Source organism: Papaver somniferum, chromosome 9 (genome assembly GCF_003573695.1).
Source record: "Papaver somniferum cultivar HN1 chromosome 9, ASM357369v1, whole genome shotgun sequence".
NCBI classification, from domain to species: Eukaryota; Viridiplantae; Streptophyta; class Magnoliopsida; order Ranunculales; family Papaveraceae; genus Papaver; species Papaver somniferum.
The window spans coordinates 54,703,183-54,723,832 of NC_039366.1; the positions used below are offsets into that span (position 1 = coordinate 54,703,183).

The 20,650-nt window shown below is 36.0% G+C and overlaps 3 protein-coding genes across 3 annotated transcripts; all 3 read right to left on the bottom strand.

Annotated features, from left to right (window-relative positions):
* Positions 1-357: 357 nt before the first annotated feature.
* Positions 358-1,134, bottom strand: LOC113311958. Its single transcript, XM_026560740.1, has one exon. The coding sequence runs from the start codon at positions 1,132-1,134 to the stop codon at positions 358-360; it is 777 nt and encodes a 258-aa protein (XP_026416525.1).
* A 2,383-nt stretch (positions 1,135-3,517) lies between these two features.
* On the bottom strand, positions 3,518-6,859 carry LOC113310170 (4-coumarate--CoA ligase-like 7). The gene is made up of 6 exons (XM_026558748.1): positions 5,745-6,859; positions 5,332-5,521; positions 4,520-4,665; positions 4,264-4,331; positions 4,035-4,137; positions 3,518-3,858 (listed from the first exon to the last, which is right to left on the bottom strand). The coding sequence occupies exons 1-6, from the start codon at positions 6,771-6,773 to the stop codon at positions 3,730-3,732; spliced, it is 1,665 nt and encodes a 554-aa protein (XP_026414533.1). The 5' UTR covers positions 6,774-6,859; the 3' UTR covers positions 3,518-3,729.
* Positions 6,860-7,756: 897 nt separating this feature from the next.
* Positions 7,757-11,870, bottom strand: LOC113310171 (4-coumarate--CoA ligase-like 7). The gene is made up of 6 exons (XM_026558749.1): positions 10,418-11,870; positions 9,840-10,029; positions 9,181-9,326; positions 8,647-8,714; positions 8,422-8,524; positions 7,757-8,246 (listed from the first exon to the last, which is right to left on the bottom strand). The coding sequence occupies exons 1-6, from the start codon at positions 11,417-11,419 to the stop codon at positions 8,133-8,135; spliced, it is 1,623 nt and encodes a 540-aa protein (XP_026414534.1). The 5' UTR covers positions 11,420-11,870; the 3' UTR covers positions 7,757-8,132.
* Positions 11,871-20,650: the final 8,780 nt, after the last annotated feature.

Here is a 20,650-nt window from a genome sequence, read left to right on the forward strand (position 1 = left end):
TATATCGAAACATACTAAATTTAACTTTAAATTTCTAAAATAAGTGTGTAGTATTAAATATCTAGAGATTTTATTTTCAATTCTAATTATTTTATGGTATATTATGTGTATAAATATATATACTTTAATTTTAAAATTAAAATAAGAAAAATAAATCACTATAAAACCGTTCCGGAACTTCTCAAGGGAATATAAAAAATTAAAATGGAGCCTAATATATTATAAATGTGAACAAAAACAAATAATTGTAGATGCCTATTTTAATAAGCATCATAATATATTTTTATTTTTTTATTTTTTTATTTTTTATTTTGGTATAGGGAAAGGGAAGACAAAGAGAGGAAAAAACGGACTAAACTAAGTTGCTTCAATCCAAAGAGAAGCGATATCAGACGGGAGGTTCGAACTTGTCCACATAGCTTGGACTTTGTTTAAGTAGGCATAATCTGCCAGAGAATGAGCGGCAGAGTTGGCCTTTTCAGGGATGTACTTGACAGTGCTTGATTTGATGCCTGCAAGAAGGAGCTTGGTGTCATCCTTGAGTTTCCATATCCTCCAAGGCACTCGGTAGTTTGCATCCGTTAGACTCTTCACCACGATCTGAGAGTCTCCTTCAATGATAATTTCTTGCAGATTTAGCCATATAGTCAATTCAGCTGCAAGAAGGAATCCATCCGCCTCAGCAAAAACTGGTACTTCACACATACCAATTCTAGTTCCAGCTCCTCGACAAACATTCATGTGATCTCTTGCAATTGCAGCGCAGGCATACACACCATTCTTCCAGGAGGCATCTACATTTATTTTTATGAAGGGAGTGGAAGGAGCAGACCAAGTTGCAGGGGGGCTTGGGTCTTGTGTTCGATGCTGAGGTAGAAATCCAGATTCACTGTCATCATGGGGGTTGAAATAAAGATTGAACCAGTAGAATGCAATCTTGAGTATTCCTTGTACGTTGATGTTCTTGTTTTCAAATACTTTTTTGTTCCTAGCTTTCCAAATTGCCCAACAGATAGACGCACCAAGCGAGAAGGAATAGTTGTTATCATCACATTGGATCCAAGAGCGTACCAGAGACGATATAGTAAGTTCGGAGTTGCCTTGTAATCTCAAACCCAGGGGGATGTGAACCATGTTGCTTGCGCCAAATCACATTGGAGCAGCATGTGATCAACAGTTTCAGAACTTTGGTTACATAGACTGCATTCAGTGGAGACTCCCTGTACAAATCTCCCAATTTTGTTTGCTACGCCTATCCCATTATGCAAGACTCTCCAGATGAACATTTTGATTTTTGGTGCTACTTTTTCCATTCTCCAAAGTTCCTTCCAATGGAAATTGTTTTCGGCAACAGCGGAAGATTCTCCTTGTTGGTGCAGAAGGAGTTTTTGGAAAGACTGACTTGTGAACTCTCCATGGGGCGTAAGTCTCCATATGAGTTTATCTTCTGCATATTTGTTTATTTGGGTTCTCTGGATTTGCATAGCCGTATAAGGATCCATAATCTGCTGGATAAGAGTCATATCCCAGGTTCCGGTACCACTATTGATCAGCTGGTGTACTTTGACTATTTCTGGGTGAGTTTCAGACGTTCTTTCTAGTGTAGTAGATGGTAATGATTGAATCCATGGATCGGTGAAGACATTAATGCTTTCGCCAGTACCAATTAACCAGATGCAGCCTTTTATGAAGTTTTCTCTACTGTCAAGTAAAGCGGACCAGGTAGTTGAGTAAACTCTTTGTTTTTTGATCGTCCAGAAGGAATTTTCTCTCAGATATTTTGCTGTGATAAGCTTTACCCATAGAGAGTTTTGATCGTGCAGGAATCTCCAGGTGAGTTTAGCAACTAGGGCTTGGTTGAGATCATAAAGTGATCTGATTCCCAATCCTCCTTTTTCCTTTGGCAGGTTAAACCATTCCCACTTAAGAAAGTGCATTTTCCTCTTGTCACTTCTATGCCCCACCAGAAATCCCTTATAATTTGAGAGAGCTTGTGAAGGACAAACTTAGGGATGAAAGAGGTGGCCATATAGTACACTGGGATGAGAGCCAAGACCGATTGGATAAGTGTTGTTCTACCTGCATGAGAGAGGGAGTTTCTTTTCCATCCCTTCAGCTTCTCTTCAAACTTCTCAATTAAAAAGTTGAAGTTCGTAACTCTAACACCTTGCTGCAATATTTTGACACCCAAGTATTTATCTTCTTTATTCATTCTAGTAACTCCCAACGATGTGATGATTCTTTCTGCGTATGAAGGAGGGGCATTCTTACTGAAGTGAATTGAAGATTTTGAATAGTTCACAACCTGTCCAGAGACATTGTAGTATTCTTGGAGAATGTTGGAGATTGAGTTAATGGTGCTGGTGTTTGTGTTGCTGAAAATTTTAGTTGGGCCCTATTGGAAACTTAAAATTTTTATTATCTTATAAATTTAACGAGGTTATTAATTTAACACACTGGTCCAAATCGGGACTGGCAAAAAATATTATCTTAACAAAATTATTAATTTATCGCGAATTAATTTAACGAAGTTATACGGTAATCTCCAACTTTCCCAAAACAAAAATTCAGTGGTGTCTTTGGCCATGGTTATGCTCAGGACAAGAAGATCAAGAAGAAGCGCACTCACATATTGCATTTCCAAGACAGTGGGTCATCTAAACATATGGAGCTATGCAGCTAGCTAGTTAGGAGTCTTATATCCAAAGTCATGAGTAGATGCTTGAAATAAAATGGATAGTGTCACAGACTAATAAAACAACGAGTACAAAACAGCAGTAGTTCTTGGTGTTTTTGTCTTGAAAAGGCTAGACATTTGAACCCGCCCTTTGATCACGCATCTGAATTTTTGAATTAAGTCTGAAAAAGTATACAACTCCTGCTTGACCAGTTGTTATTTCTAGTGTCGATCATGTTCATATATATATCCAAGCAAGGTCGAGTTTTTTCAAGTTGGATCCACTAGTTGTTCCTACCCATCAGAGGCCACTTCTCAGCTATTTTATCCAAAAACTACATTGCAGGGAGTATCAAAACCTACCACTCAAAAATAATCTTTTTTGCGAGGCAAAATCTGCTTGTGACTTTTGAGACTGACATCTTCTCGAGCAGAAACATTTCCGATTCTGATTACCACACATGGTTTTAAGAGAGTGTTTGGATACCACATTAAAGTAGTTTTTAAACTTAATTAAGTCGAAAAGTTAAAAGTTAGCTTGGAAACCTAATTGAGTGTTTGGATACTCATCCGAAAGTAGTTTTTTAACTATTAGAAGTCAAAAAATAAGAAGTTAGTTTGAGCGTAGAAGCTTCTAGTTAGAGTGACTTCTACTTCCGGAGAAGCTTCTAGTTGGAGTGACTTTTGAAAGTAATAAAACCTTACTTTGGGCTTCTGAAAAAATGCTTCCAGTTGTAAAAGCGTCTCTCGCGTAGTAACGTCACACGTGCGTGTCTTACACTAGCTTGGCCATAAGGTTCCGAAAGAAATTACTGAGACATACTAGTTAAAGGATCTGACTCAGCCAGCTTCCAACTGTTTCAGTTACTTCATTACTTGCAGATTCTTTGGAAGCTTAATAATATGGGATTTCAAACTTAATTGTAATGGGTTGTGACAACGCATGACCTTAACGAAATAAGAAATTATTTGAAACAGAAAGAAAAGTAAATAGTTCCCCTTGACTTTGCTTATTGCTGAATCAGAGTACGCAAGCAAGGAAATGATGTGGTTTACAACCTGGCTCGAACATACTCAGCGCGAGCCTTCTCGATAAGCTCTCTCCTTAGGATCTTTCCTGCAACTGATTTTGGAACCACACTTATAAATGTTACCCGCCGTAATCTCTTGAATGGCGCTACCTGTACCATACCACAAAAGAAGCTCGCATTTGTCAAAAATGTCAGCACCAAAAAATTTCACTCCATCTAAGCACTGCAAGCTACAAACTTTCCAGAAAAGGGAAGGACAATAGCTTGTACTATAAGACTGACATTCGTAAGTTCATAGATAGGGTGTAAAAGAAAGTTCACTGCACCTGCGGTTCAATAAATTTTTGAATATCCACCTCATTCAAAGAGCTGTTGGGTGCACGCACAACATATGCAATCGGGACCTCACCGGCTTCAGCATCAGGATATCTAAAAGGCATAATACTGTACAAGCTCAGGTAGAATGTTGCAAAGCATAATCATTTTCCAACAGGCAACAGCTGCTAGTTAAGAAAGAAATAGACATTTTGGCAACAATCTGCTACTCAAACTTACGGGATGACAACTGCATCTAATATTTCAGGGTGAGAAAGAAGCAATCCTTCAAGCTCGGCTGGTGCAATCTATCGAAATAACAAGAGTATAATCAAATAAACATCCATAAAGAAATAATGAATGTAATTAAGTAGTCATGACCAATGAACCAGAGAGAAGTTAGACACGCTTTACGCTCCTAACCATATATTGCCCAAGGAAACTGGCAAGTTTCTCTTCCGAACATGATTATGCAAACAAAGAAGGAAACAATTACCTGAAATGCATTGTACTTGATGAGTTCTTTTATCCGGTCAACAACAAAGAGTTGTCCTTGTTCATCAAAATACCCAAGATCTCCTGTGTGGACCCAGCCTTGGTTATCGATAGTCGACTTGGTTTCCTCTGGATTGTTGAGATAACCTGTACATGTAAAAAGTCAGTAACTGACTATCAACTTATAGTAATTACTAACAAGGTCGGCATAAGCTCTCAAACAAAGGAAGGAAAACACCAGCATTCATAACCATGGGGCTGTGGTGACACTTTCTATTAGATGTATTTTTTGGCCATTTATTTTTAACAGTTGCAGATGATATACTAGTCCAAGTATGTCAAAGAGTACAAAATGCCCCTACAATAAATTTACAGTCAATTAGTATTCCTCATTTGATAGAAAACATGAGCCTATAAGGCGCCTTTCCACATGGAAGATTGGCACTTATTTGCAAGACTCTATCTGCTGAATTTTATGGGTCACTTAGACAAGGTATGGCTTTATATAGGCCTTGCAGTGTAGTTCCTTGGAAGCATTTTAACAATAAATTGGCCTTAGAGCAACTCATCAGTTAAAGTTGAATGAAATTCCTGGGATTCCCCATCAACTAAAATAAGATTTAAAACAGCAACAACTCCAAGTTCTAGACACACAAGGCAAAATAAACCAATAAAGCTTGCAAGTTAATATGTGATGTGTGATACCACCGACTTTAACCGTGCAAGTTTAAATACACACTCCTTAGATAATGAATTCACAGACAACGTGGAAAGATCTGCAAAAACATATAATACATCTGTGCCTTTACGTACCTTGCGTCATATTTTGGCCTCGAAGCCAAATTTCACCAATCTGAGTAGGGGGGAGAGGCTTCATTGTGTCTAAACTAACAATTCTGGATTCAACTCCTGGAACAAGGGGTCCCGTTGAACCAGAGTATCGAACTCCATCATATGGATTCTCTATGGAAATAATTCCGCAACTCTCTGTCATACCATAGCCCTTGCAAAAACAAAAAACACAAGCACATATAAAGAGCGCATCTTGAATGGCAAACATTTTTGGTTGCAATTCTATTCAGAAGGCTGAAGAAGTGTCATTTCAGCAAAAACAACAAAGAGATTTGAGGAAGCAAAAGCACAAACATAAAGATTATACAAGGGCTAATCAAGAATTCGTCTTAATCAAAATCTAATACCAAATCATTCTCAACACAGAAATTTACCTGAATAACCGAGGCTTGTGGTAAATTCCTTGCACACTGTTCCATTATATCCTTCCCAAGTGGTGCAGCACCAGATGCAAGAACCTTAATAGACGTCAAATCATATTTCTTTAGAATGCCAACCTGCTTCGCCAAAGCAAGCATAATTGGAGGAACAACAAATAAATGGGTAACCCGATATTTCTCCACTGATCTCAAAACAGTTTCTAAATCAAACTTCCCCATCGAAACCACAGTATTTCCTCTCTGAAGCTGTGAAAACGATATGGTCGCAAGCCCAAATATATGAAACATTGGAAGGAAACAGATAAATACATTATGCATTTCCCCATTACAATCCTGATCTGATGAAACCATTTGAGATGCAGCAATGAAATTTCTGTGTGTTAATACCACACCCTTACTTGTACCAGTAGTACCAGATGAGTAAAGTAATGCAGCAGTATCAGCCTGATCAATACGAGGGGAGCGATCACCTAAATAAGCCGAAGCCGAAGTAGATTCAGATAATATACGATTGTATATGAAACTAATATGACTTGGTGAAGCCAAAGTAGCTAATCCACTTGAAAGAGGTCCAATCCACAGGCATGGTGTCTTTAAACTCTCAACTTTTGGATACAAGTTCTCGGTAGTGACAATTAGTACTGGTTTCGAATCCTTAATTTGTTTTGCGATTTCAGTTGTTGTGTATGAAGGATTGCAAGTAGTCGCTATAGCACCAATACCAACAATTCCGAAAAACACCTGGATGAATTCAATAGAATTTGGTGCAAGAATTAGGACAACATCACCTTTTCTAACACCCAACTCAAATAGTACATCAGACGCGAGAGTGACCACAGATCTTAATTCCCTCAAGGTTAATGTCTGATCAACATCAACGTCAACAACAGCAACTCTATCAGGATAAGAATCTGTATTTCGGAATAGAAATGAAACTATACCAGTATTAGGATCTTCAGGTATTGTCACAGGTGGTCTTAAAGACCTGTAAATTCCGTCGTTTCCATAACCAGATTTCTCCATCACAAATGCGGAAAAGTAGTGATTGTTAAAACACAAAGCTGAGTTAGGTGTTTAGTTAGCTTCGTTGATTAAGAAAGTTAATAATGAGTTTTTGTCAACGGAACTTTGCAACTTATAAGCTTCAAACAGTTGAAACCATGGTAAGATAGTTTATAACTTTATATTCCGGGTCCAGTTAATTGAAAAAGACGCGCCAAAATGTTTGCTGCGAATAGCGAGAGCTACCTGATTACGGCAATATCTGGCCGACCAACTAAATTCAAACAAGTTGATATAAGGAAAAATATTGCATTATTTAAATCCCGATCCGACAGAAGCACCAACCAGTAATGTAAATTTCATATGGTTGACATCATCACGATGACGATTGGTTAGCCGGCTGGAGTTATAATAGACTAAAAATGAGCGGTAAACGCGGCGGTACAGTACATGTTACTGTTTTTATGTTCAAGTTAAATTACGCACTGGTGGTGGAGTTATTATAATTGTTTATGATGTTAGAACCATTTTTAAGTCTTTTTTTCTAATTTTAATTCTCTTTTGCAACAAACAAAAAAGTCAAATTACGATATATGAATCGAATACCAAGTCTTTGTTTCATGGTTGACATGCGGTTGTAGGATTCCGAGTTCCAGTGTTGTTTCGTGCTAATAATTGGGTTGGTCTACCTAGATTTGGCTTTGTGGATTTAGAAATACCAAGTCGTCAATGGTTAGCTCGACAAAGTAATGATTGCAGTCCGCGGCCAATGCATTTAAGAAAAAAATTGGAAATATGACGGCTCAGGAGACCCTAACCAAACAAGAAAGAAAAGAAACCAGAAATGTGCGTATAGAAACTCTAAAGAGAAGCAGTTGGAAAGAGCGAATGTGTGTATGGGAGAGCGTATGCATGCAGCAATCGAACATCCAAACACAGTAAGAACTAAGAAAGGCCGTTTAAGAGTACACAAACACACAGACAACCACCAACAGTTCTTTCGGTTGTCTAAAATTGGCCATCAAGGTTAGTTATTCTGATTTCCGGATCATATCAGAAAAAGCATGCAGTTTTGTAGATGTATTTTACAACGGATATTGGCTGATATTATAATACTGGCACAATGACACTTCCATGAAAGGGAGACATAATTGTGGGAAGCTTCACTATTACATTTTTGCGGGAAGTTTAAGAATGCCGATTGCAAACTCATTTCTCGTGGGCTTAGCCACACTGCATGACCCTAATGAGAGAACCAATTATTTGCAAAAGGGAGAAGAAAATGTGTAGAACAGTCCAATTGCCTTTCCTTTATTGCTAAGCAGAATACATAAGCAAGGAGCACTGAAATGCAGAGTTGTATAATCTTCGTTAGCATCATCATATCTTGGACCGAACCTTAGCGATTAGCTCTCTTCTGAGAATTTTTCCTGAAACTGATTTCGGAACACTGTTTACAAATGTTACCCTACGTAATCTTTTGAATGGTGCTACCTGTAACATACAACAAATGAAGCACTTATTTGTCAAAAACAAATATACATGATATACTTAATCCATGCAAAGCTCTGGAACTGGATGGCTCTCAAGAAAAGGAAGAAATAACATGTATCAGATTAACATTTTCTAGGTTCATAAAAATAGGATAAACAAAGTTCGTCTAACCCACCTGAGGTTCAATAAATTTCTGAACATCAACTTCGTTTAGTGAGCTGTTGGACGCACGTACAACATATGCAACTGGGACCTCACCGGCTTCAGCATCAGGAAATCTAGAATTGATAATAAACAAGCTTAAATAGAGATTCCCAATTGGGTAATCATCTTTCAACAAATGCGACTTGCTAGAAAGAAAGAATTAGATATTTACGGACTATCTATTTCTCAAACTTACGGGATGACAACTGCATCTAATATTTCAGGGTGAGAAACTAGCAACCCTTCAAGCTCGGCAGGTGCGACCTACAAAATAAAAAAGAATATTAAAGAACAAGCTTCAAGATGTTGCAAATTATGTCGTCAGTATAGAGGAATCAGAGAGAAGTTACCAATTGTTAAGTCTCCTAAAACATATTGTATACAGCCTAACATTCTTATACAGGGTAGCATTCCTCTCTGATGATCAACATATTGTCGCATGTATTATTCCCTCGAATAATACTCAGACACACCCAAACATTCACAGCAAAATAAAATATTAACATTCTTATACATCAACATATTGTCGCATGTACTATTCCCTCACAAATAATACATCAACATATTGTCGCATGTACTATTCTTATACATCAACATTCACAGCAAAATAATTAACGAATGAAAAGTAAGCTTTCCTCTGGAGATTAAAACAAAATATTCTTCAGACAGTGAACCCATAAGTTTTCTTCTCCACAAAAAGTTACTAACTATTAACTGACTAAGAGGTCACCTGAAATCCTTTATACTTGATAAGTTCTTTTATTCGGTCGACAACAAAAAGTTGTCCTTGGTCATCAAAATACCCAAGATCTCCAGTGTGGACCCAGCCTTGATCATCTATTGTCAACTTGGTTTCTTGTGGATTGTTGAGATAGCCTGTACATGTTAAAAGCCGGTGATAATTATCAATTTATGGTACTAAGTAATAATTATTAATTAAGTCGACATAAGGGTTCAAAATTGGCTAGTCTACAAAATACCCCTAAAACAAATTGATAAGCAGCATGTTCCCTGCATCCTATGGCAATAAAAGACACCCTTTGACAAGAAAGATACATTGCTTCTAAACAGGCAAAAGCAAGCATTTTTAGGTACAAGATACATTGCTTATACACATGCCGTGCACTATAAATCTTAAGAGGCATTTTTAGGTACTTTTCGTAATCAAATTGGCTAAAACAAAATTCTTCAGCTAAAATTGAGTAGAGTTCCTATCCTACGACGTGTACAACAATAAACAAAAACCAATTCTAGACACAGATACACAATAAGCCAATGGACCTCAACATTTGAAACTGTAAAGGTTCCAACAGAATATATAATTAGAAACAAACAATCACCGCATACAGAAAGGAAACATATGCTGCAACACGAACATCTATACTTTACCTTGCATCATATTTTGACCACGAACCCAAATTTCACCAAGCTGAGTAGGGGGGAGAGGCTTCATTGTATCTACACTAACAATTTTAGATTCAATTCCTGGTGAAAGGGGCCCTGTTGAACCAGAGTTTCGAACTCCCTCATACGGATTCTCTATGGAAACAATTCCACAAGTCTCTGTCATACCGTAACCCTTCAAAAAACAGACACAAACAGATATGATAAGCTCATCTTCGATGACGAAGATTTTCTGTTGTAAGGCAATTCTAAAGGCTGAAAAGATGTCACAAAATAAATATATTGATAAAAACATCGAGAAGAACATGATAACAAGTATCTCACAGTTACAGCATCAACTGTTTAGCACGATTCAAGATTCAATCTTTAGCTATGTTTTTTGTACCCTTTGCACCAGTTCTAGGAACAAAGGAGATGGATACTAAACACAGTACTAATGAGACAAAGTGCTGCATGTACCATCGAATGGGGTACAAAATAGTACTTCCCATGAAAAAGCCATGAAACAATAAACCTTCCATGAAGTTAACAAAAAGAAATTTAATCTCATCAACAACAGATACCTGAAGAATTGCTGCATGTGGTAAATTCCTTGAACATTCTTCCATTATATCCTTCCCAAGTGGTGCCGCACCAGAACCGAGAACCTTTAGAGATGACAAATCATAATTCTTCACGAAACTTTGTTTAGCCAAAGCAAGCATAATTGGAGGAACAACAAATAAATGAGTAACTCTATATTTCTCTACTGATCTTAACACCATCTGTAAATCAAATTTCCCCAATGAAATCAACGTATTCCCTCTTTGTAGTTGAGAATACGATATAATTGAGAGCCCAAATATATGGAACATTGGAAGGAAACAAAGAAATACATTATGCTTTTCTCCATTACAATCCTGATCCGAGCAACAAAATTGAGATGCGGCAATGAAATTTCTATGTGTTAGTACGACACCCTTACTTGTACCAGTAGTACCAGACGAGTACAATAACGCAGCAGTATCAGTTTGCTTAACAGGAGCAAATCTAAAACTCGACGAAACCGGCCCAGACAATTCAACTAACTTGGAAAATAATGTAAATTCTGAACCAGATAAAGAACTTGAAGAACCCAAAATCACGAATGGTAAACCAAATCCTTTAACTTTTTCATACAACTGATCAACAGTAACAATCAATTTTGGGTTGGAATCTTTAATTTGCTTTGAAATTTCAGTTGTTGTATATAAGGGATTAACAGTAGTAGCTATAGCACCAATAGCAACAATTCCTAAGAAACATAAAATGAATTGAGCAGAATTTGGGGCGAGAATCAAAACCACGTCACCTTTTTTTATTCCCAACTTGACAAAACCATTGGAAACCCTAATAACCATGGATTTGAACTCCTTAAAGCTTAAAGATTCATCAGAATCAACATCAATGATAGCGATTTTATCAGCATAAGAGTCTGAGTTTCGGAATAGGAATGACACTAATGAAATGTTTGGATCATTAGGTAGATTTACAGGTGGTCTTAAAGATCTGTAAATTCCATCGTTTCCGTAACCAGATTTCTCCATTGAAGCTGTTGAAAAGGAGCAATAAAACAGTGATTGTTACCTTAGAAATTTGAGTTGAGGTTTTATTTTGTTCTGTAGATCGAGAGTTTTGAGAATTTGCAATTTTGCAAGTGGGCAGAGATGAGACTGAGAGTATAAAATCCGACAGAAAGATAATACAGATTACGTGTACAATTAAATGAGAACCCGCCAAATTGTTCCTTCGTCACGTGGTAACGATTTTATTTATCAAATCAATGAAAAGGCTATTATTAATTAGTAGGGATAGCGAGCAATCTATCTGATCTGATCAACTCAAAAACATTCATGCTAGAAATGGTCAAACCACCCTAGGAACACTGAAAAAGAGTCCTGCAAAGAGATGATAACTCCCGCCACTGGCAGGTTGTGGGAGTAGATTTGCGAAGAGATTGTAGACACCAAAAATCCATAAAACAAAAGTCGGTGGGAAACAGTTGAAAGAACCGGAGAGAGAACCTTATTGAGGTGCGGATATTTCTCATCATAACCCTAGTTCTAGTTTTCTGTTGCAAGCAGTACTTTTACGGAGTTCATGTACTGATGCCAAAGACTCGTAGTACTCGCTTGGGCTACTGTCTTAGGGAAGAAGGTTCAACATACCTGGGATACTGTTTTTTTTCTGATTTTATTTTCTTTTGTATATGACACCTTTTGGTAGTCTCCTGTAAAAATAAATTCCTCTTTTCTAATAAGAGGAGAAAAAGTATTTGTTGGAATATATCAAGATTGCTAATAAGGGTGCCAAATTATTAGGGGGTGTACCAATATGCATATTGGTAAGGAATTGGTATACCCCAAACAATTTGGTACTCCTATTAGCAGCCTTGGAATATATGGCACGTGCAATCATAATAGATGCATATAAGATATCAGAAGATCAATTCAGTTCTAGATGATAATTTTTTCCTAATCAAAGATAAAGTATGTTATTAATCTTAAGTTTAATGTTTCACCTGTAATCCTATGAATAGAAATTAATAAGCTACATGTAATCTATCTCAGAAAGTTTTGAAGATAATAATATTAATTCACCCTTATGGGTTTCTTCGTGGATGTAGGTGTTAGTGTCGAACCACATTAATCATGTCTTCTATTTGATTTTGGTATTAGGTTAATTATTTTGTTTTGTTTATTTATCATTGACTAATTCTGATGTCCTCTATTGTCAATGATATCCATCTTAAATTTGATCTACATATCAAAATTTAAGATGGTATCAGAGCAGAAATGCTCTCTATCCAATCGCTTCCGCAATTTAGTTTATTTTGTTGTTCATATTCTATTGAGATGATCGATCAGTTGTTCTGTTTTGGTATCAATGGACAGTCAAATATCTCCCTTTTCAGGATCTTTATCCAAAATTAAATTGTTTCATCTTGCTCCTATTTTTACGAGCAAATATATGCTTTAAACTGATGGTTTTTCCATCCACAACATCTTTATTGTTTATTAGGGGTTTTCATCTTACATCTATCTTTTGTTCTTAAAAATCCTTCGGTTCTTGTTATCAAGAATATTCTCAGTTCCGAAAAATCCTTTGCATTTTTAAATGCTCTGCCCTTATTTACCGTAATCATCAAGCAAAAAATCACTGCTTCAAGTATATCTCCTCTTAGAGGCTAAAGTTTCTGCATTATGCTCACGTTTTAATGGGCTAATACGATCTCCAATTGTTAATTGGTATATTTTTTTGCTCTTTCTGTGATCTGTTTGAAGCGTACGTGAAGTGCGTACATCACTGCATTGACATCCCGTCCACTGCATGGATCATTAATTTTGTCTCGATTTTTTCTCTGAGAATTATTTGTTTCGTTACTAAATTTTTTGGTAATCCAATTTATTTCCTTCATCAGATGAGTTCTTGAGTAATAAATTCTTATCTATGGTTATTTTCTTTCCGAAAAATACCTAGTATCTTTATTTGTTCGTGAAAATCTCTCAGAACATCAATTGTTCGGTCTATGGTTATTTTCTTTCCGAAAATACTTATTATCTTTATTACTCTCTCACAAAGTCAATCTTTGATTTACAGTTAACCTGATATTCCGTTACTGTTATTCCGGACCGAACTCAGATGAAACAGTTTGCAAACGGGTACGCAAACTTAGTTCCCGGACTTTAACAGTTAAAACCGTTCGCATACGGGTATGCATACTTGGTTCCCGTACCTGAATTATTCCTACAACAGTTTGCATACGGGTATGCATACTGTGTTATATCCAGACAATGATTAATTATTCTAAACTCCTATTTCAATCATTGAAACATTCTTAGAAGACGACAATATATGTCTGTAACAACCCTAATTTTTCACATAAGCCCGGCCTGAACTTATACAAAAGTTGAGCCGTCACTTTTGATGAAGAGATAACTAGACAACAACGAACAATAGGTAACAAGTACTTTTGGAAGAAAAAAATTATTAATAAATAAGGAATGTCGACGTAATCTACTGCTTTTGATGACATAGTCTCCATAATTACAATCGTCAAACAAACCATAACCCAAAAAGAATACTAAGAAGAGACGCGAGATCCCCCTTTACCCGACTGCCTCACTACAAAATTCTAGGATACACTAACACGATGATAAAAAAAAAAGGTAAAGATGTGCACTTTCATGTAGATATATCCAGAGAAAGCCACCCGAATGAGAAAATAAACAACCACATTCTCGATCACTAATACCTGTAAGAAAATTATCAACAGGAGTTAAACTCCAAGCAAGTTCTCAATAGTCAACTCTGTATTAAGACATGATATAGAAATACAAATTACTTACAAATATAGAAGTGAAATACTTTGGGTAGACTACTGTCTAGATTAATATAGGCCCTATGAAGCCATAAACAAATCTACTCTATGAGTAAAACTAACCACAAAATTTAGACCCTATAACAGCTATTAATCAACTTAATGGCGAAAAAAAACAAAAATAAAACAATTGCATCAACAAAGGAAAAATGAAATCTGATTACAAAATTCTCTTACATAACCATTCACTTTCACAGAAAAATCTACCATACACCAGAATGCATCCTATAAACTGCAACAAGGCAATGCCACAGGAAACCGAGCCCGACGTCTATCAATTTTGTGAACTAACCATTCACCCATCCAGACACTCATGCATAAATTAGAGCATCATATGCCAAAGTATAGAGCAACATCGTGGGGAGCAAATCTTTTGCACCACATGCATTTTAGATACACTCATTATATTTTGTTGGAACGAGAAGCGTACACAACGCCATTAAGGCAAATTCAATCCTTTCATAGGAAATTGAATAACAGGCGTACTCAACGCCATGAAGCCAATTTCAATCCTTTAATAAGGAATTGAATAAGAGGCGTACTCAACGCCATGAAGCCTATTTCAATCCTTTAATAAGGAACTGAATGAGTGGCGTACTCAACGCCATGAAGCCAATGCACAAACCAATAGGCCAAAGTACACACCAAAACCTCAGCAAAACATCTTAATATTAAAAGAAAAATACGCAACTTTCCTCTATGGTATGAGGCACATCCCATGTTATGACTGGCGATAATTGATATTTCATTTTCAAAAGAAATAAACCCACAAGTACAATATTCAACTGATCACTAGACAACCACATAACACCAAGTCAAAATCAGTTGTAATATTTAACTAACCGGTTAAACAGTAAGTCGTTCGGACTAGTCTCACAACCACAGATAATATATCATTGTGCAAGTTTTAAGCATCACAGCCACATTAAGAAATGATAAAAGTAATAGACTAAAAATCGAACAATGGAAGGCTAATTGGACTAGTTGTACGTAGACAAGTTGTTATACCAACAATTGAGCTAGTTCCCAACATTTAAAATTACAGTTGTACCATCAAACCAACGGAAAAAAGACTAAAAGTTACAACCATGAGCTCACCTATATCAATCCATAACTAGTCCTACTAGAACAGAGTCACCATATATGAACTAATTTCTACACATCTAACATCAGAACCAACAATAGTCTAGTAACTAAACTATTAATTGATAAGGACAACACATTCATGAATCTACAATTCCAAATGTACCCAAATTGATGTTCTACAAATGCAGAATCAACAGGCCTAACATTTGAGATATCCCATAAGTTCATCTATTAGTCTAGTCAAGGTATATTCTGAGATATCCCATAAATTCACAACAAGTTAATCGGAAAAAGTCAACCTTAATTTCAACATTTATAGACAACACACAAGTATACTAAAGGATTGAGATATTAAGTTTTTTTTTTCCTTCATAAACTCTAGGCTAAGTTCTTAGTGGCTTATAACATTGATTTCTAAAATATATCTGAATAAAGAAAGTCTAAAGAAAAGCTTGCCTTGGTTGTACGAAACGTCGCCAGTATAAATACTAAACCATCAAAACCCAATTTGCTTAAGCTTTCACCTTAAGAAATATCAAGCCCACCAACAACCAAAAAAACTTTCTCGATCTTCACCCTAATATCATCTCCGCCGCCATCCGTATCTCTCTCTTTTTGGATGCCGTTCATACTACCATTTTTCTTTTCTCGAAATCATTTTAGTTTTCACCGAAAGTGAAAGACTAGATGTCACTTATTTAACCTAAAATGATACTAATCAATCCTACCACTTTTTATGGGGTACTTCCCAAAATACTAGTTACCCCTAGGCATAACAATCACCAATTGGTACACAGAAAATATCAAACTGCTTATGAAAATTACTTAAATTTTATGTCCCATCCTTATACAATTCCATCTATATGAACTATAAAATTACTTAAAGTTTACGTCCCATCCTTTTACAGTTCTATCTATATGAACTATGCATTGGTATTACGGATCGAAGGGCATCACAGTCTACCCTACTAAAAGAGGATTGCGTCCCGCAATCAAAAGTACTTTAAAATTTGTGTATACGCACATTATTCATCTGCACATTTTTGAGCCACTACTTATTGTCTCACAAATTCCATTATATCCATATAAAATAACAAGATGCCACTCTAGATCGAAGTTGATTTTTCTAGTTGCTTCAAAAATAAAAATGTTCTCTTAGTACATGATGCATTCAAACTTACATGTTGCAGTCTTCAACCTTCATATATCTATATTGAAAAACACGGGATGTAGTAGGAACTCCTGGAAACTATGATGATATTTACAGCTAGTTCTACATTCCTAATCTTTTAAGTTGGAAAGAAAAGGCATCCAATAACTTCACAAAGGAGATACATCTATTTTTCCCAAACCTCGCCATATTTTCATGGAGGACATCATAAGTCACAATGTTTTCTTTATTCAAAGGAAACTAAATCAAAATGAGTTCCAGACGGCTATTCTTCTTAATTGTAAGTGTTATAATTCTATTAGTCTAACACGGTCGTTCCCTCACCTAGATCTTGGAGGGCCACTATAAAAATCCAAAAAGATATTATCACAATAACGAAGTTATGCCGAATTCTTGATCCAAAGAGCCACAAAACCGTCCGCGATAGAGGCATCTAATAAGCCTTTGCAGAAGCATGGGTTGATCAAAAATTCGATGACCATATTTTACCACTAAACCCGATATGACTTATTCCTGACAGGGTTCCCTTTCAGCGCTACATATATCTAATGCTTATATGAGTATAATTTTAGACTTTTATGACTGATAGAGGTTCAGTCTCTCGCCGACAACATAGTTGTGCAAGATCTTCACTAATCTACTAAATTCTACCAGACTCGAAAACTTAGACGATGCAGCCAAGATGCACATTTCAGACCTTTCACAAAGACTTAGAGTGCACAATTACGGTATCATATATAGTGGCCACAACAAACAGGCAATAGGATGATAAGCTCCATTAATAGTATCAGTGAATATACATATGTCCAGAAGATACTAAGACTCCTAAGAACCATACCATGTCAAAAGGCATTCTTAGGGTGTCTAACCTTTTAACATGATTCTGATGATAAACAAAAACTTCACCTAAAGGTTTCTGCACCACCAATTCAACTTCTTTGAACTGATTAATCAACACATGGTGATTTGTACCTACGTGCAATAAGCCATCAGTCTTCATAACAGGCTTCACTGGAGCATCTCAAGAAGATGAGCTCAGATAGGAAAGCTATGCTTAAAAGATATTTATTAATGTCTTTAGACTCCGCATTACACTTAAAATCATCTAATAAGGAGACTCAATTTATTGGACATATCATTGGCAGTTCTCTACCAAATCCACCCAATTATTTAACGAGAGACTAGAGACCCTTCAATATACATCTAAAATTTCACCAACTACCGAAATTTCTACAATGAGCAGACTCTCATCAGATTCCCACGATCCATATAGCTAAGGAAAATTCATCACCAACATACTTATACCGAAGTAAATAAGTTAGACCCGGAGGTCGTTGTCTTGTGAAAACAAAAAATAAAATAAAAACATACAAGTGGAAAACCAACTCATTCACCACACAACGACATACGATCCACATCTGACTCATAAAGATCTGCCGCATTCTACGAATTTCCAATTGTAATAAGACAACAAATATCTTAATACTCACCAATCATATTTATAACATGACAAGAAAGACAACAACATCATAGTAACTCATGAACATTCACAAAGTCAAGGGGTATAGCGAACACATCCAATACACCCCACTTGCGCCGGGAACACACCTTTAGTCATAGTATTTGTAGAAGGAAGCTAAGTTCTCAATTTAGAACCACATGTACACTCCCAATAACAACTTAATTATTAGACTGAAAGCTAAGATTCCCCACTATATCCAACCAGTGGTTAAACCATGAGTTGAGGCCTTCCGGCTTTCATAAGAGCTAAAAAAATTATATATATAGTAAATACAAGTGTTTATGTATTTTCCTAATTAGTCGTAGATTACAATATATAATTTAAGCAAGAGGGAAAAATATACTTTAATTATTAAGTCTCAAAAAAATGTAAGAATCATGTTGTATATATACCAAAATTTCAAGGCCGGAAGATCACCTTGAATCTTTGAAAAACAAAAATTAAGTGTGAACAGGTAAACACCCAAATTTTTTTTGATACTTAAACATTCCAATGTCATATTAGACCACGACGAGGAGAAATTTTAAAAATGTTAAACATGATTCCCAAGTTCATTTGACAACATCAACGACTAACAGAGTTACAAAATACCCTGAAGTTAAACATCAAAAAATAGACATCATGATGAGTCTTCTTATAACAAAAGCGCTTAACATGAGTAATATATTGTTCTCCATCCCTATTTATGATAAAATCCTACGGGTAAAACCATGTATATCTGTCCAAACCAAATGGCAGACATAAACTAACTACAAATTTTGATAACAGTAGCCACCAAATATCCAAAACCAAAGGCAGAAACTTTCTTCATCTATCACCTACGATAAGTAACAACGGTCTCATAAATTTAAGTGTAAAAACTAACAAATTAGACCATAAAAATCGCTTACCTTGGCTGATCTTGGTTTTAACTTCAATGATTTCCATCTAGGGTGCCCACTCTTATTTGCCCTTTTTTATTTATTTATTAAAAAATATACAAGTAGCAAACTCTTAACCAAAACCAGTTAGACATAGGAATTTTATCTATTCAATCATTTATAACGAATAATAAATAACTCTGACTGGGTATATCCACTTACCTTACAAACAAGAAATTGATATAAAAAAATCATATTAACCACACTATCAAAGATATAAATTATATCTAAATTATGGAACTACTCAATGAAAATGTTCTAAGCTCACTCCCACAATCCAAAAGGTTCTCTAACCTAAGCTCTAATACCAACTGTAACAGCCCTAATTTTTCACATAAGCCCGACCGGCACTTATGCAAAAGTTGAGCCATCACTTTTGATGGAGAGATAACTAGACAATAACGAACAATAGGTAACAAGTACTTTTGGAAGAAAAAAAAATTATTAATAAATAAGGAAGGTCAACGTAATCTATTGCTTTTGATTGCATAGGCTCCATAATTACAATCATCAAACAAACCATACCCAAAAAGAATACTAAGAAGAGACGCGAGATCCCCCTTTACCCCACTGCCTCACTACAAAATTCCAGGATACACTAACACGATGATAAAAAAAAAGTAAAGATGTGCACTTTCAGGTAGATATATCCAGAGAAAGCCACACGAATGAGAAAATAAACAACCACATTCTCGATCACTAATACCTATAAGAAAATTATCAACAGGAGTTAAACTCCAGGCAAGTTCTCAATAGTCAACTCCGCATTAAGACATGATATAGAAATACAAATTACTTACAAATATAGAATTGAAATACTTTGGGTAGACTACTGGCTAGACTAATATAGGCCCTATGAAGCCATAAACAAATCTACTCTATGAGTAAAATTAACCAGAAAATTTAGACCCTATAACAACTATTAATCAACTTAATGGCGAAAACAAACAAAAATAAAACAATTGCATCAACAAAGAGAAAATGAGATCTGAGTACAAAATTCTCTTTCATAACCATTCACTTTCACAGAAAAATCTACCATACACCAGAACGCATCCCATAAAATGCAACAAGGCAACGCCATAGGAAACCGAGCCCGACGTCTATCAATTTTGTGAATTAACTATTTACCCATCCAGACACTCATGCATAAATTAGAGCACCATATGCCAAAGTGTAGAGCAACACCGTAGGGAGCAAATCTTTTTCACCACGGGCATTTTAGATCCACTCATTATATTTTGTTGGAACGAGAAGCGTACACAACGCCATTAAGGAAAATTCAATCCTTTCAGAGGAAATTGAATAACATGCGTACTCAACGCCAAGAAGCCAATTTCAATCCTTTAATGAGGAACTGAATAAGAGGCATACTCAACGTCATGAAGCCCATTTCAATCCTTTAATAAGTAACTGAATGAGTGGCGTACTAAACGCCATGAAGCCAATGCACAAACCAATAGGCCAAAGTACACACCAAAACCTCAGAAAACATCTCAATATTAAACGAAAAATACGCAACTTTCCTCTATGGTATGAGGCACATCCCATGTTATGACTGGCAATAATTGATATTTCATTTTCAAAAGAAATAAACCTACAAGTAAAACATTCAATTGATCACTAGACAACCACATAACACCAAGTCAAAATCAGTTGTAATATTTAACTAACTGGTTAAACAGTAAGTCGTTCGGA

What these genes read in the sequence shown, in the direction of transcription:
- LOC113311958 (XM_026560740.1), bottom strand. Translation starts at nt 1,134, where the DNA reads ATGGTTCACATCCCCCTGGGTTTGAGATTACAAGGCAACTCCGAACTT.
- LOC113310170 (XM_026558748.1), bottom strand. Translation starts at nt 6,773, where the DNA reads ATGGAGAAATCTGGTTATGGAAACGACGGAATTTACAGGTCTTTAAGA. An exon ending in AGGCCAAAATATGACGCAAG is followed by an intron (nt 4,666 to 5,331) that starts GTACGTAAAGGC and finishes TTACATGTACAG; the next exon opens with GTTATCTCAACAATCCAGAG. An exon ending in AAAAATTTATTGAACCGCAG is followed by an intron (nt 3,859 to 4,034) that starts GTGCAGTGAACT and finishes GGTATGGTACAG; the next exon opens with GTAGCGCCATTCAAGAGATT.
- LOC113310171 (XM_026558749.1), bottom strand. Translation starts at nt 11,419, where the DNA reads ATGGAGAAATCTGGTTACGGAAACGATGGAATTTACAGATCTTTAAGA. An exon ending in TCAAGTATAAAGGATTTCAG is followed by an intron (nt 8,715 to 9,180) that starts GTGACCTCTTAG and finishes TTTATTTTGTAG; the next exon opens with GTCGCACCTGCCGAGCTTGA. An exon ending in TTAGATGCAGTTGTCATCCC is followed by an intron (nt 8,525 to 8,646) that starts GTAAGTTTGAGA and finishes TATCAATTCTAG; the next exon opens with ATTTCCTGATGCTGAAGCCG.